This window comes from Oryzias melastigma, linkage group LG14 (assembly GCF_002922805.2).
Source record: "Oryzias melastigma strain HK-1 linkage group LG14, ASM292280v2, whole genome shotgun sequence".
NCBI classification, from domain to species: Eukaryota; Metazoa; Chordata; class Actinopteri; order Beloniformes; family Adrianichthyidae; genus Oryzias; species Oryzias melastigma.
Window position 1 is genome coordinate 11,142,692 of NC_050525.1, and position 17,578 is coordinate 11,160,269.

A 17,578-nucleotide genomic window follows, 5' to 3' on the forward strand; every position below is an offset into this window, starting at 1 on the left:
ACTCAAAAACTAAAACCTGGTCCTTCATCTTCACCAAAGCTCCAGGACGAGCTGATCAGCAGACCAGTAGGCAGGGCAGTTCAGAGTTTGGTTTGACTTTTAAAGAATGTAGGAATAAATCTAGACTGAGTCACGATGTTGCAACAGGGCAGAAACACCAGAGTTTCTTGATAGGAGAAAAGAGAGGAGATATTTTCTATATGTTTAAATGTGGATTATTATTTCATGTATTTTCACAAAAAAAAACTCAACTTTTTTACATTATTTTGTTTTTTAAAATGATTTTTTTAAGCAAATGTTATATTAGTAAATTACCAAGTGTTATATTTTATATGTTTTTCTTTTATCAAGTCTTAAAACTTTGTTATTTCTCAGTTGTTTCTAAACATTTCCTTTAAAAAGATCAGTTATTATGGTTTTGCATCCTTCAGCTTGTAGAAAAGTGATATTTTGACCTTTTTTCACCTGCTGTTGCTGCTACTATACTTTTATGCAAACATTGACACATACTATGAATTTTTATGCCAATGCAACATGATTTGGTATGAAGACTGACAGAACCCTTGATTTATACTATATGGAGCCTCTCCATGCTTACACTCTAAACCAGGAGTGTCATACATACGGTCCATGGGCTGTATCCGGCCCACTTGTGAAGAGAAAAAAATTCTAAGGATGTTTAATTAAATAAAGGAAGCTTATTTCTAGTCCAATCTAGCACAAAAATACACAATTCCGCCACTAGGGGGAGCAAGGGAGAACCAAGACCGGCATGACAAGCGATCAAGTAATAAACATTATATCTTTGCAAGCACATGCCACGTCTAAGTAAGATGCAATTTGGTTCTCCGTGGGCCTCAGCTCTGTTAAGTTGCTATGAAAATTATCAGGTGTGACACCCCAATTACCAAAATGTCATTGTCAAAAAGAAGAAAGATTAACGTGGAGTTTTTTTTCCCCCAAATTTGCATTTCTCCATATGTTTTTCTAATGTTTCAAATGTTTATAGCAAAACTGGCTTACAGAGGAAGTGGTTTGATGTTAATAGAGCTCCTTGTTTTATTTGGACGTTCTGTGTTTTTTCATGTTCAATCCACGGTATTCCCCTAAAATGACCTAAACACAACTGTCCCAGCCACTTTGTCTCTGTATCTTATTTCTTTCTTGCCCTCTGTCATCCGTCTTTTCTACTCTGTTGCAGCTCTCTGTTCATCTGTCTCACTCATCCCTCCTCTTTGCGTCCATCTGTCTCACTCCTTCTATCTTGCCCCCAAAATCGGCGGTCGCTGCAGGCTGAAGGGCTTTTTCGCCAGCCTCTTTCCAGCACCAATCTGCTCCCCAAGAAGCTTTGCTTGAAATGTAATTAGCTGCACTCCAATTTAAAGGGAAATGTCTGCTTTTTTTTAATTATATCATTTTTATATTTAAAAAAAGTGTCCAGATACATTTAGTTTAAAGGGGAAAAAAAAGAAATCTGAGGTGATACTTTCTTTTTTGGATCCTGTTAATTTTCCGTTTCACTTAAATATTCATACTCCTTTCCTGGGCTTCTCCTGTAGATTAGACAGTTGACAGTCTTCTTATAGCAGAAATGAGGAGAGTGCTCCGTGACTGATGGAGCTCCTTTGTCAGTGACAGGGGAGCCGCTGCTGGCAGTTTGGGGCCAAAGAACAGTACAGATTACATTAACATCAGTCAAGCTGTTGTCAGACTAGTAGGGCATAAATAGAACCTTATTGATGCATAATGCAACAACTTTTCAAGTTGACGTTTTCTGAGTAATAGAATCAGTGAGTGACTCTGTGGCTAAAACGGCAAAATGCCAGAAAAGCTCTGCAGAGCGGCATCGGGGAGAGAGGTACGAGGACGTCCTGACTTTTAAGGGTTTATTTGCCCAAGTTTGCAAAATCATAGAGAATGTGTGTCTGTCAACTGGCGTTTGGTTATTTGACTGTCAAAAGCATGTTGGAGAGCTGTAGAGTAAAGCGGGAAGCATGGTAATATTAGAAAGCATATCAGTCATTATGATGGGGCTGGAATTAATTTGACCAGCTCACCACCTCGTTTTCGCTACTTAGCTGAATATCGCTTTGCTCTTAAAGTGCTTTGACAGCTTTGTAATGGAGAAAACAAAGCGTTTGACCTAGTCTAGCATAAGCAAAAATCCCAGGAAACCTTGACACAAAAATTGCACAGTACCGTTTGATCACCACTGACACTGCCCCTACTGTGCCTCTCCTCCTACTCCGGTACAGCCAAGTTCACAGAGACTCATAAAATACAGGCGCAGATGGAACAAGAAACCAAATGCACCTCGAGAAAATACCACTTTAAAGGCATAAAGGACCAATATATGGGGCTTTCAGGAAAATAGAGTCTTCTGTGGCGTGATGTGCCACTATGATGAAGTTAGATCAAAGTTTTTGTTTCCATACATCCATCCTATTCTATATATAACTAACCTCATCTATAACATGCTTTTACTGCTGCGAGAAACTTTTCTGGCATGCTGTAGCATGTTTTACAGAACTGCAACCTTAGATCAAAAATACTTAACTATTTTATACAATTTTTATTGGAGCTGCTCCTCATTTATAGGCATTAGTATGGCAAGATCAGTATAGATGATCATTTTCTGTGTAAATTAAAGTCAGTCTAAAATCGGAAATCGGAGGAATCCCAAGCAGGGAAGCATCTTGTTCAGGGGTCTTCAACCTTCAACACTCAAAGAGCTATTTGGGTCAATTTCTTACTGACCTAACTGTGGATTCAGCCTTCATATTTAAGGGCAATAAATTGTGCCTGTTTTTTTAAGCAACACAGAAACAAAAATAAAGATACTCTTTCCATCTTTTCCTACCCATATATAGACTATGGACTGTTTTGATTGGTGAGGGAAAAAAGTAGACTTAGATTGACTCGTACCAATCACTGCCTATTGATGACATCTGGCTCCAACATGGCAGCATGCATTCTTCCAATCATTTCAAAACCTGTTTTGTCCCTTTCGGGGTCACATGGCTGCTGGAGCCTAACCTGGCACTCGGCAGCCTCCATATTGCACAAAGTAGTGACTGAATTGGCTTCATTTTGTTGGAGCCTATAGTAAGCCATTTTCTTTGTGTGACATCACACTCACTCTGTCTAGTTCTCATATACAGTCAGACACAGGAGCAATTTCAAGACATTTTGAATTAACCTTTTGTTTGTTCAACTTATTGCCACATGTTAGCTCTTCAATCAACTTAGTGTGGAAAACAAGCCTCTACCTTAACACAGCTCTGCTTAGAAAAAGAAAATAAACATGGAATTTTATTTTTTTCAAGAAGTGCCACTACTTCTATAACCCCAGAATGGGTCGTTTTGGTGATTCATTCATCCCCCAATTATCTAAAATGTTGAATTTGGTGATTTAAACTAACATGGTTTTGACTTTCAGCCTAAATCTTTCAGGTTAAAAACAACTTCATGTTGGGTCATCTGTTGTCCATGGGACTTTCATCCAGATGTATTTTCAGAAGTGGCCATATTTGTTCAGTCTTCCTCTGAGAATCCATCTTAACTTAAAGACCCACTTAAATGGAAATTGTGCGTTTGGTGTTTTAACAGGCCCTTGTAGCTTTTTTCTCATGATGGAGGACATATATAAAACAATTTAAGATTAAAACTGCATTTCTGAGTATTTCTTTTATTGAAATCATGTTGGATCAGGAGCAGAGGAAAACCCTTGGTTTGAAATAGATCAAATTTGTGATGCAGCAACTACCATGGGTGGGCCAAAAGTCTCCCTGCTCCACTCCAGTTTCTCGTGCATCGATTTGCAGACAAATAGATCCATGTTCATCCTAATTTTCCTTGTGAAAACTGTACGGCTACATATCTTCTGTAATGCCTGCCATTTGTTTTATGCTACGCTTATGTTAGCTTGCGGTTGTTAGGGGCTGTAAGCTAGCAGGAGTGTAAGCAAAGAAATTCTGGGATGCCAACATAGAGTTACTTACATTCCAACTGAAGGCAAATTTCTGATGAACTCCTGCAGCTCTGCATTTAATATGTCTTAAAAACGATGCAGTTTTTTAAATTATTATTAATTTGGCTAAAAACTGCAGAATCATAATCATAAGACCACTGGGAACTGTTTAGATACAAAGTGGGACATCAAACCCTTACCATGCTCTGTGCAAGGGTAAAAACTGTAGTTGTTGGACTTTTTGTGTTTTTACTTCAACACAGATCGACAGCTGTCCTGACTGGTGTCTTAACGTTTTTAAACACTCATATAGCAATATCTGAAAGCAGTTTATTTTAAGATTTATACGCTGAATCAAATACTTCTTTTAAAATAAAAAAAAATCTCTTTTCTGCTGTTTAACATGTTGTCTTTGTGTTAACACACACCAGGAAGCTCCAGAGCCACAAACTGACAAAACTCCTTTTGTGATCGTCTGCACACCTGCTGATGATCAGATCATCAAGGGCTGATAATTAGCTGCACCTGTCTGTGGGTTATTGTCTAAAGCCCAGTGGAAGCCATAAAGGGGTGTTTAGTGAGCGTTTTCCTGTTTGTTTCCATTCTCATTTAATAAACCACAAAAGCATGGGTGTGCTGGTAGTCTGAAGCTACATTTGCTTGATAGTGATCCCGCTCTCAAAAAAGACCTCTGGATTAGATACAGACTAACCCCTCCTCATGACTGCATTCGCTCATGTTCTTTTGGCAAAAAAAAAAGAAGGATCTGTGTAATTTCTACAGAGACACATCGGCTGTGATATTTTCGACACTTACAATCTTTCTTCCGTTCTTGTGTACACTCCGGAGAAAGGATGAATTTTTGTGCTGCGAGCTTGGGCAGGAAAAGCTGAGGACAGTTCCCCAGAGTCCGGACACCAAGGCCCCCGGGCCTCCAAAGCTCATAAACAGATGTGTCCTTGTCCCCAGCCAAGCGCAGCCACTCATGGCAAAGCAGGGGCCCAGTAATTGTGAAGAATTGAAAGCTAAATATTGGCTTTATCTCCTCAGTAATAAAAGGGCCATGAAATTGATTTAATGCTGCAGCGCTTCTCTTGGGTGGCTTCTTACAGCGTGAGCACAAAACAATGTGCAGAAGCCATCTATTAATTAACCCACCTAATCCTGCAAAGTTAATCTCTCACCACAACTTTGCCCGCAACTAACTTCCAAGCCAGTAGGTCTACTGGGGGTGTCATTACAATGGCAGTGAGGGAAGAGAGATTCAGCACTTAGGAAAATAGATGAAGGTCGGGAGCAACCTTGGAGACTCTGCGGCGGAAATGCAAGGGTGCATGGAAAGCGTTGGCACGACACCTAAACAGGTTTTTATATAAGCCGAGCATTTTTCGAATTTGTTCCAGATGCGGATGCAAGAGTAAACGGCACAAACACGGCTGATTTTTGTTGACTTTCGTGCGTTCTTTTTATCTTGTCATCAAGTCTCACCTTCTCTCCTGAGCTGTTAGACAGTCGGGGGGGAAAGTGGCATTTCTTTCTCTTCTTCACCTGCCTGCCAGTCACAGCATGACGGCTCCTCACACCCCACACGCACATTCATGGTCATATTGTGTCAGCGGAGTTGTGAATTACCTCCCTCTCAGCCAGCTGATGAAAAGCTATGTGTTTTTCTCTTTGACTGCGGCTCATCTGACCCTGCCCTCTCACGTCCTCCTTCTCCCCTCCTTCTCATCGCTCTTTTGTGTCAGCTTCTTTTCTCTCTGCAATCGCAGAACAAGGCTGGCCTGGAAAATAGGTCACCTGCTGGTGCTCCTCTCACCTCCACAGCATTCAAAAAATAATCCTCAGAGGTGTCCTGTGCCATTTTGTAATGGTTAAACCACAGGCTGACCACAACATAGGAAAGAAAAAAAAACACATTCAGCTACAAAGAAAATGCACATATATTTTCTCCAATTGAGAAATTTGTCAATCCTCTTTTTTTCCTTTTGCGAGTGAGTAAAGCATTTCCTGTGGAGATAATTTTAGGAGGCTGATTAGGCATTGACAGTGTTGAGCTGAGAGTGAGGAATCTCATCACCTCTGTTAATGACATGTCATTCCTGCGCTGAGAGAGGAGCGCAGGCCCTGGGCATGGACTAGCGTCTCTCAGCCACCTCAAGCTGCTGTGTTCATTAAGGCCAACAATGTAATTACGATTCTCAGATACTGCTTTGGCTTAATTACAGTCTGATTTTTGGGCTGATATTTGCGGTAATTATTAGACCCTTAAAAACTGGATTTGTCTTTTTCACACTTTTCTGCTTCATTAGTGCAACAGAAAAGGACATTTTAGATTGAATTATGGTTGCATACGTGCACATATTTTAAAGACCCACTGCAATGGAAATTTGAGTTTTCAACATGTTGTTGTTGCATTTTTCTTGTAATGGAGGACATAAATTAATAAAATTGAGCTTTATGTTGGATTTCTGAGTATTTTTATTAATTCAAATTATTGTGAATCAGGAGCAGATGAAAAAATGTTGTTGTAGCTGTGATGTAGAAGCTATAACGGCGGGCTCAGCTCCATTTGCTGACAAATAAATCCACGTACGTCTTTGTTTTCCTTGTCTGGGCTTGTTCAAGACTGTACAGCTCAGATATTACTCTCCATTTTTGTTGCCCTACTTTTCGGTTGGAGGTGTGAGGAGCTGTAAGCTAGCAAGAGAGAGTGTAAACAGATGGATGATGGGAAATGAGGGTAGGCTTACTTCATGCCAGCAGTTCTATCTACAACTCAGAGGCAAATTTCTAATGAACTACTGTAGCTTTGCAGAAACTATGTCGTAGAAAAAGAACTTTTTTTTTTTTTAATTTGACTAAAATGACATAATCATAATTAAAAGTCCACTGTGAACACTTTTAAGATAAGCTAATTTGAGTTGAACTTTAAATCTTACATCCTGCAAGTGTTGGACTGCTACAAACATTTGCATAAGGAAAGAGACCTTTCTTTTTATAAGCTTGCAGATGGAAATCTCTCCTGAGTGTCAGATCATAAAACAGATGCTCCCATCTGAGTGTGGGAAATGTATTTTTTATGCTCTATATTCTCCACCTGAGTAGCCTAACAAAAAACCGTGGATTGCATTTTAGTGGATTATTTAGATTCCATTTAAATTCTCTATAATTGGGAGCACTTGGGAGGAAAAAGGTAGGGATAGTCCCTAGAGGGTGCAGATACTTCTGCACATGTCTATGCAGCTCAGATGTGGCTGCAATCTTTTGTCTAAAGCATGCAACATAAAGAACGGCAGACTTAAATTCTCTCCATAATGCGGTCCTTCGCTTGAGCCAGCTGGTCTTTCTCTGTGGAATTCAAATGATTGCACTTCTAATATGAGCTGCAGAAAAGAATATATTTACGGTTTCAGTTGAAATTTTACAGTTGTGATTCTTAACCTGAGCAATGAGGAGTGCCAGGACCCCAGCAGAACAGGTGATCCATGTAAAACCTCTCATGTTTAACACATTCACCGGGGTTTTGAATGTCACAGTGGGCTCTGTAGATGTCTGCTGATAGATGTCGCTCTGACACGAGCCCCTGGCTCTGACAGTTATAGTTTTATCCTGCAGCTCAGCGCCGCTCTCAGCATTCTCCTGCAGCTTTGGGACGTACTCATCCATGTGCAGGAAGTGATGCGTGTGTGTATGTGTGTGTATGTGCCTGCAGGCTTCCCTGCGACAGCATATGGACCGGTGGCGGCAGCGGCGGTAGCAGCAGCGCGTGGCTCAGGTAGGGGGGCCCGTGGAAGAGGCGGCTACTTGGCGTACCCACAGAGCACAGGGCCAGGTAAACGCTCTGTCCATGTTCTGTGTGGCTGCTGCTCTCTTCAACTTCTCCTGCTCTGCTTCTCACCATAGATCCTCTGAGCCCCCCGCATCCCCCCGAAAAAGATTCAACTAAAAAAATAACTTTGACATAAACACAATTCTTTGCATCTCTTTCGTTTTTTAATCTATTATTCAACTGCCTTCTGGAGCATCAATTTACAATTGCTCCTAAAGCATTTAAAAATTTTTTATTTTTTTATTTTTTAAGAAACAAAATAAAGCTCTAAAACTTTAAAAAATTATCAGACATGTTTCCAAAACACAAAAACTAACATTGTGTGCCAATTTTGCTTGGCAAACTAACCGTTAAACTAACAAGAGTCTGAACGAAGCTTAAATAAGTAATCAGCTAAAAGTCAAGGTGGTTCCTGTTTTTAAATCAGTGTTTTTAGTCAGAAACGTATCTTTTCTGGTAATCTTTGATTATTTTACCAGAGAAACATGAACCACAGACGACTCCTGGTCTCAGCAATCTGCTCCACCTCTACAGACGTTAAACAGAGTCTGTTAGAGTGTAGTTAAGAGCCAAGGAAAGCATAGTGACAGTATACATCCTGTTTACAACCAACAGACAAATTTTTCTGCGGCAAAAACAAGTCTGTAGTTTCTTTCCATCTTAAACAGCATTGATCAGCTTGTCGGCTTCATTTAGACATCCTGCTTTTTCCACCTTAACAACTGTAGATCCTTCAATAGCTGTCAATAATGCCTTCCCCTGACTGAGCACACAACCTCCCAGCTTTAAGGAAGAGTGTCTTTCCCAATCAGGCAAAGCGCTTGAAGCCTGCAGGAGTAAATGTGTTTTAATTATTGCTCAGATCTGCTGTAGTTTGTGCCGTGGGCTCGCAGACATAAAGTCAGGCGGCCGTTTACTGCCGCTTGATGTGATTTGAAGTGCACTCAATTCAACGTAAATGCACAGATGGCTACAGCAGAGTGTGAACACTACCTGCATGTAGGTGTGCTCAAAAGTGGATGCTCTTTTGCTCCTTCAAATCAGCAAGAAGGGACACTGCAGGCTAATCAAACCCTCTTTTCTTCGCCGCCAGGCTGTTTATTTTGCATTCTTAAAACAAACAATTTGCCCAACAATTGCAACAAACGTTTCTGGAGGAGCAGGAATGTTGATTTGGGGTCAGCAGCAGCCAGAAAGAGAGACGTGATGGCAGCCATTGTGTACAATTTAATTCTGACAGCTGCAAATAGTGGGGGAGACAAGTAAATGATTATGAGCCGAGGCTGAGAGGAGCGCCGTCACGGAAGCGGTGGCATCGGGGAAGTGTTGTAGACTATTTAAACAGTAATGGGGGAATTAAAAGAGAGAAACGTCCGTGCTCTGTCAGTGGAGAATCTATGTGATAAACAAAGCCATGAGGAAAATCGAAAGGGTTGTTTCATCAGCACCACAATTTTACAGATTTCTGAAAAAAAAATACATCTTGATGTTTTCATAATGTCGTGTTTGTGTTGCCTCCTTTTTGTTAGTTATATGCGTTTGACTGTTGACGCTCGCACAGCAGAAACATGCAGAGATGGCTCTGTCTATGCAGACAAAAAGGACACAGGCTCTTCAGGCTTGACCTTCCTTCCTCCCTCCGTGTGTCGACTGGGGATGCTGCTGCATCTCCGTCCAATCTTATGGTTTAATTTGCAGCAGTCAGCTCCATGTCAGCTCAGGAATAGCAATCCTGTTGGTTTCATTTTTTTTGCTAAACTCTCTAATTTTAGTGCCGACAAGGGTTTTTGGTGGTAGGGGGTAGGAAGAAAAAGAAAAAAAAAGGTATTACTCGTGGATTCTTTATGCTTTGACTCCACCTACAGTTGCTATAGAGCACCACATGTTGCATGTCTGTTTGTCCAACATAAGTGAAAGGAGCAGTTGATGAACGACGCCTGAATACTGAGAGTGTTCAAAGCAAACTTGTCTGTAACCTTTGTAAGTGCTGTGATTCTTGTTTGGGAATTGTCAGAGATTGCAGTAGAAATGTGGACGGCCTGTTCCATCGAGAGCACTTTCACTCAACTCAGCGCTCGGAGGACAAAATGATGGAGTTGAGATGACGAGGTGTATTTTTCACTGTCTCCAAAATACTCCATTGAGAAAGGGGAATAAAGAATTAGCACTTTGCACATCATTTACACACACAAAAATGCATTTGGCCAATAAGTGTATTATAATATATTTCTCAAGCACAGAGGATTCATTTATTTGTGATAAATTGAGGAGTACTTGTTGGTAATGTACACACATATTTGACATGAATGAATCTTCTGTTACTTGGAGTCCTCCATTACTTTCATCAAGGAAAACGAGTAACATCCAGAGCTTGTTTAACAGAAGAGCGGTGACTTTAGCTCAGAAAAGGACAAAGATTAAAGCTCCTGCTTAAAATACACCTTCGATAATCTGACCAAGACAAAACACCTCAATCTGCACCTCCAATATATATATTTACTGAGAAGAGCAACAATAAACACAATTGATAAACACAACATAGTAAAAAACAAAGAAGTAGAATAAGAAACAAACATAAAACTATAATATTTTGTGAAAATTATTCAAAATTACTTAAAAATGATCATATATTGTTTTACTTTTTTCATGATGTGAATAATTTGGCTTTTATAAAAACTGTACAATGGAGACTAAACTTTTTTGTGTAGTAGAAGTTTACAAAACTTTAATTTTTATTTTGTTTGATGTCTGGCAAAAATTATTTAACAATTATCAGATTCATACACAGTTCTTATCCGTCATACAAAATGAAGTAACTCTACGTAACGTGAGCATATCTCCATATCTATGATAAAAAATTAAAGAATTATTTAAAAAAACAGATAAATGCTTAAAAAATATGCTACTATAGGAAGTATTTTAGTCCCAACATGCAAAAAAGATTTTCTGTTTATTAGTTTGGTTTTCTTTCTTTTTTGTTAAATTCCAATCTAAAAAAAGTCTGTTGCAGTAGACTTGGTTGGTTGAAAATGTCACCTGACCAGGTTCTTTACATTGCATGAGGTGCCTTTCACAATAAAAGCATAGCTGCTGATTACAGTGGATAGTCAGTAGAAGTTTTGAAGTGATGACTTGGCGGCCTCCCATAACACTTAAACTGATATCAAAGATAAATTGGACCAGGATGTGTTCATTTTGTTAGAGCAAAATGAAGCCCAACATGCTACATTCACTGTCATTACAATCGATGGGAGTTTTATTTATTACAAAAAGAAGAAAAGAGACCATTGTGTTTTTTATTCAGAATAACTGAATCTATTTTTTTCTGCTTTGGTTTGTGGTTACACGTGTATTTTGTTCCCTGATCTCCAGCAGGGAAACTCCTGATGTTTGCCACTTCAGGCGAGAAGTGGATCAGGGAGATCTGGCTACTGCACAGAGTTTAGTACTGCCTAAGGGCACAGAGGTAGCAGCCCATACTAAGCTTTATAAACTGCTGTTGCAGTTTTGAACCTGCTTTGAGCTGCAGCATGGAGCATCTGAAGCTCTGGAAGGTTTTTTTTGTTAAAAATAATAAAAGTGAGTAGAAAATAATTTACCAAGCAAGAACGGCACTTGGGCTACATTTAAGACAAGAATATTTCTGCTCTGCTACTAAAGGGCTTTTTTAAATGGTAAACTGAATACAGATATATATTAATTTAAATATATATTTAGAATTGGGTTGAATTCTGAAAAAAGTCTTTTTAATTTTAATTCATTATTCTGCTGCAATTTGAAAACTGAATTGAAGCAAACTGTTCTAATGAGCATATTTTCCATTTTTAATAAACGTTTTTGTTATTTGTCATTTTTTGAGCTTCATCTCAGATCTCAGCTTCACCCACAAAGCAGATTTGTCTCCACGTTCAGGTGCAGTGATCTGCAGTTTGTCTCGGCTCAGAGCCGACTGCAGTGTCTTAGTTTCAGCCTGAATCAGGATCATCTTCACGTTGAAAAGCTGTTCTTCCTGTCAGCTGGCTGCTTCTCATTTTTGTTCTCTTCCTTTTTCTTCTCTGCCGATGAAAAGAGGGAAACCTCTGTGACAGACATTTTCAAATTAAGATTATTATCAATTTCTTCCCAATAAATTCCCTGATTTTCAGCAGTGCCCGAGAGGAAAGTAACACTGGCTGTGTGCAGGGAGCTTAATCAGTCTGGCTCTTAGTGAGCTCGGGTCCATTCTGTCCCTGATGCTAATCTTCAGAGCTTAGCTGTGAGGCCAGGAGCACTTCACATGTATTCGATGCAAAATAACACACCCAGACATGCTGAGGCAGTCCTGCTTCCTTGGGTTTTTTGTAGGAGGCCCGGGGAAATATTTTACACACGAGGGAGGGCAAAGCGTCCCTTCACACCTTCACCACAAAGTGGTGGCTCTCACAGCTGTGGGGCGCAGATGCACCGAGGCTTCGGGCTCTCTGGATGTCGCCGCTCTGCCCTCCAGGGGCTGCATGAATAACACACTCCTACCAAAAAGGCTTTGAACAGCGGATTTGTTTTGTCCTCAGACTCAAAACTCATCCGTGGAAGGCAGCTTGGGCTGCGTTTTGCAGATTATTTTTGCTTTAGAAATAAACAATTGTTTAAAAAAAACATTTATTTGCAGTTTTAGCCGTTTTATTACACCAGAAAATAGTTAAATAACAGGCTCAGATATGTTTTGAAGGTTATACTTTTATAAAAAGCTTCTTAAAATCAGTTTGGTCTCAATTATAGTCAAAAATTTTGGTTTGGAGCAGAAGTTAGAAAAAATTGTCATTCTGTCAATTACAGGATAATCAGCAAAAAGAGGTGTCCTCAAAACAGATAAAAGAGCATCAGTCTTATGAAGAAAAACACTAGAAAGTACTAAAATGATCTGTCCATAAACCAAGTAATAAACTTAACAATAAATCTTACAATAAAATGTTTAATTTTTTAAAACTGGAATTCCATCCATCCATCTTCTTGACCGCTTCTTCCCTTTCGGGGTCGCGGGGTGCTGGAGCCTATCCCGGCCACTGAAGGGCGAAGGCGGGGTACACCCTGGACAGGTCGCCAGTCCGTCGCAGGGCCTCAATCACACACCCATTCACTCACACATTCACACCTAGGGACAATTTTAGAGTCACCAATCAACCTATGAAGCATGTTTTTGGACGGTGGGAGGAAGCCGGAGTCCCCGGTGAAAACCCACGCATGCACGGGGAGAACATGCAAACTCCACACAGAAAGGTCCCAGCCGGGATTCGAACCGGGGCCTTCTCGCTGTGAGGCGAGAGCGCTAACCACTTGCGCCACTGTGCAGCCCAAAACTGGAATTCCAAAAGCTAAAAATAAACAAAAAAACCTGTTAGATGTAATCTATTAGAATAAAATGTTATAAAGCCCCCAAATTAGTATTTTTTTTTGCTAGTTCTAAGCAAATGGTTCATATTTTTTTAGTTTTTTTTACCTAATTGTTGTTCATTTTGATTACAGTAACAGAAACTAGTGTGATGAGTGGAAATGACTCATTTCATAAACAAAAATTAAAAAACATGAGCATTTAGTCTTAGCACAAGTTGGCCCTTCTTAATAAATCCATGTAAAACCTATAGCTAGAACTTATTTTTTAGAACACAAATCTAAATTTTTACTTCCAAAATAATGACAATGAATGCAAGTCTAACTTGTTAGCATTTTTTGAACTTTGAAATATCATTCTTAAAGTTTAATCAAAAATTACTGTAAAAAATTTGTGGGGGTTTTTCTCGTCTTAAGTGAATTTTTTTGTTGTTAACAGTTTGGAGCAGAACAATGTGGGCTCATTTTAATAACAATTTAATTCTTTCTAGATTATAGCTCTTTATGAGACTAAAACACTACCAATTGTGCTCATTTTGAGAAAAGCTTGCAATGGTGTAGAGCAAAAAGAAATGGAAACACATTTTTTAAAAATTTTTTGCAAGTATCAAATATTTGAGGTGTTATGTCCTCTCTCAGGTGCTAGAAGCTCTGATTCATAATTGGTCATGAGAATCAGTTCATGCTGTTTCGTTAACACCTGAAAAGCAGATATTGTAAACTGAGCCTTGTTATGCACTGTTTGGGTTTCGTCTGTAACCTCTCATCGTCATTGTCCAGTAAAATCAGCAGCTGTTGAATTTGTTCTTTACTTGAAAGTATAACAAAAAAAAGGCAAAGTATTCGTAGAAATAAAAAACCAAGTCAAGGAAAGAAAACAAGTCGGAGTACGGGTGAGTAAATGCAAGGAGAAATCATCTGTTAAAATTCATTAGCCAAGCCTCTCTGAACACAAAATGACAAGACATTAAATATGTATTATTTATGAAATGTCTGTGCTCTATGAAAAGGGTGTCTAGTGCTGTTAATTACTCAGCCATTCATTCAGAAAAGATTATTTCAAATGGAAAGTGAAAGCAAGACTCGACGGCAAAAAGAGCTGTTAGTTTCCTTACGCTATTTTTAAATGACACTGGTGAAAATGGAAAAGCTAATTATGGTGGCTCTAAAATTCTGAGCTAATTTAAGGAGCCGCATGTCAGGTTTATTGACATCTTCTGCAGAGCGATGCGGTTTGATAGCCACAGAGGAATCCGGCTTGTGCCACAGGGGCCACGAGAGGAGCGGGTGTGTGAACAGTCCCAGCTTCCAGAGATGAAAATAACTTTTCAGTTATAGATTTTTTTTATCCCCCTGTTCCCTCTATTTGTTGACTGTATAAATAACAGGTCCGGTCATGTATATTCAAAGAGCCTGACAGATGAGAAGTCAATATTTTGCTGATGACCAGAATTCAGAGTAGAGGCTCCGACTTAGTTTGAGGTAGAAACTTTTGTATTCTCATAGATTCTGCTTTTTTTTAAGCGGTTTGTTTGGTCTCAAAGGAACACTGCGATCACCAGCTTGTATAAATTTCCCACACCCTAATGTCGCAGTGGGCTCCATTTTATCTTAAGAGTGATAGGTTTTATTTTCTAACAAGGGAGAAAAGGAGAATTAGTACTTTCAAGGTTTATGATTCCTCCTTAAAGGCAGTCACCTGGCAAAGTGGAAACGAGAACAGGGCATTTATCCTCTTCCAGAGAGGCTCTCCGATGATGTCAGTAACAGATGACTGTGAGACACTCCCCTCTCCATCGCCTCACAGCCAGCTTTGGTCACTGAGGGCAGCAGGGAGAGAGGGTGGGGGCAGGGGAGATAATTATCAGTATAAATGAAGCCCTGCGAACGATTCGCACTGCTGGGTCCCCTGATCTAGTCTCCAAGGCAACCTCAACACGCTCATTTGTTTTGTAGATGAGTAATTACATCCAATTAGTGGCCAGTGGAAAAAAAAAAAAAAAGAATCCCAGAAAGGGCCATTGTTCCGAAAAGATTGTGTGAATATTAATAGTGGGACGGTCTGAGGCGCGGCGATATGATTGCTGATACGGATGCAGCTGTGGGCACACTGCTCAGTCTCCCCCTGCATAACAGATCAGATAGCCACTGATGAAAATATATGGCTTTAAAAATGCGTCTGCATGCTGGGCGTAGGGAGTCGTGCAGCTCCGTGTTTGCAGCAAACAAAGCTAGTTTGCTGTCACTTTTTCACTCCAAAAAAACAAAAAAACTTTGGGGTTTAGATTTTGTGTGTTATAGATCATCGTCTGTTTTGAGTTTCTCTTCAGTTTTATTCTCAAAATAAAGCTGCATCTTTTAAGACCCACTTTGCTGACAGTTTCTGTTGTTTTTAACATGTTCTTATGGCATTTTTCTCATGATGGTCAATATATGAAGAAAATTAAACCTTAAATTATAATTCTGAGCATTTATTTATTCAAAATGTTGTGAATTGATAAAAAAAGCTACAAGCTTTTTGCCATCTCAAAAAGCTTAGCTGTGATGTAGAAGGTACAACATCAATCCATAAAACTCCCTTCCCGCTCCATTCAGACAGTTGTGGACGACTAGATTCATTTTCCTCGTCCAAACTATACGTCTGGATGGCTAGTAATGTTAGCTTAGCGGTGTGTGGGGGGCTGTAAGCTAACGGAAGAGCGTGTAAACCAGGGTTTTCAAACTCAATTTACCTTGGGCCCACTGACGGCAGATACAACGCTATCATCAAAGAAGCGTGGACACGTAGAAGATATTGCTTAGTAGACATTGAACTTTCTTTTTAAGGTGGGGGCCGCAAAATATCAACTTGGGGTCCAGAAATGGCCCGCGGGCCGTCAGTTTGAGACCCCGAGGTATAAATTGATGGATGATGGGAAATAGGGGTGGGAGTAAAATTATTTTTTTTTTCAGTCAAAAGGTAAAGTTTACCTCATCTGCATTACCCTCCATGTGTAATTAAGTGGTTCAATTTTTTTTTTTTTTTTAGAATAAAACTTCAATTTGGATTTATCTCATTTTCCCTATTACAGCATATTAAAAAAATAATCTTTTTTTGTTTTAGTCTTATTTCTTGGCATAAATAAGGGTAGTGAAGTGCATTTGTTGAATGAAAGTAGAACTTCCTGTTTGATTTTAGCATTTCCACTCGTCTGAACTGGTGGTATTTTTGGAACGGCTTCCTTATGAATTCCCAATAACACGGTTTGTGTGATTGTCAAATGTTTCTTTTCCATTATAATTATTCCATTGATCCAGTTTGCCTCATTAGCAAGGCCAATCAATTTTCTGTGACATTTGTCTAAGTGAAATAAATGGAATGATTGCTTCTTGAGCTTTGTTCAATGTGTCAGGCATTATGTGACGTACGTGGGAAGCCTGCCCTATTTGGAGCCTATAATTTGATGAGTGGGCAGACAGCCCACAAGTGCTGAGATCAGAGTGCTAAAAAGCATTGGCGGGGAGAAACATGGCTGGTGCTTATATTCCATTTGGCAGAAGTGGACTGTCTAACTCTGAATGGGTGGAGGTGAAGTGCTTTTGAATGGCTATTTGCTCCACGACCCAAATAAAACACACTCTCACGCACACCCAGCAGGGGAAACCCAGCACGGAGAAGCCGGAGTCACCGATCTCAGTCCCTCCTGAGTAGATTAACTTGGTTATCAAAGAGGTGTGAGAAGGAGCCGTTTCTTTTAATTGCGCTCTTCATAGAAGCCGCTTGTCTCAGATTAAGAGAACAAGCAATAAATGTCAGCATGTCTTATTGTTGAATGACATTTTCTAAACTGTTGGTAATCCGCCATCTGCGTCAAAGGGGGAATCATCTGAAGAGGCCGGTGTGAGACGTGCTCAGGGTACTTACAACCCCTCGGATGCTTATCATCAATTAACATAAATGTATTTGTGTCTAATTCACAGAGGGGGGAAAAGAACTTATCAGTTTTTATTGGTCCGAGAGGAGACAGTAGATTGATTATTGATTGGCGCTCTGTGTTTGCTTCCTTCAGGTAACCAAGAATTGTCCACCTGAAATGTAAAATGTATTGATCTGTTTTTAATGATTCTTCAGCTTTATCTCACTCTTTAGAGTTTAAGACAGGCCGGCCAATTATGGAAAAGTCAACATGTCAAACCCGCGGCCTTATTGTGTGTGCTGTGTTTGCTTTTAATGGCCAGCTTCAAGGTAAAACACAAAAAAAAGATTGGAGGTTTAAATGCATCCTTTCAGTGAGAGATCAAATGGCTGCTGGGGAGGGGGGGCAATTAAAGTCAACTAAATGCATTGATGCAACACACCGACAAGCTATGCTCAGCAATCTGGACACTGACTTTGACATTGACAAAAGTTCATTTCCACAATGATGGAG

General features: G+C 39.8%; 1 protein-coding gene across 8 annotated transcripts in view; it reads left to right on the forward strand.

Moving 5' to 3' along the window:
* The window catches only part of LOC112142593 (RNA-binding protein Musashi homolog 2), a 311,624-nt gene that overhangs the window by 281,534 nt on the left and 12,512 nt on the right, over positions 1–17,578 (forward strand). For 4 of the 8 annotated variants that reach the window (XM_024266053.2, XM_024266054.2, XM_024266055.2 and 1 more), the window contains exon 11: positions 7,686–7,805. The exons of 2 other annotated variants lie outside the window; for them this stretch is intronic. In XM_024266053.2, coding sequence (XP_024121821.1) covers positions 7,686–7,805 — 120 coding nt within the window. The remainder of the gene's footprint in view (positions 1–7,685; positions 7,806–17,578) is intronic. 2 more of the 8 variants (XM_024266056.2, XM_024266059.2) reach the window with 1 other exon arrangement.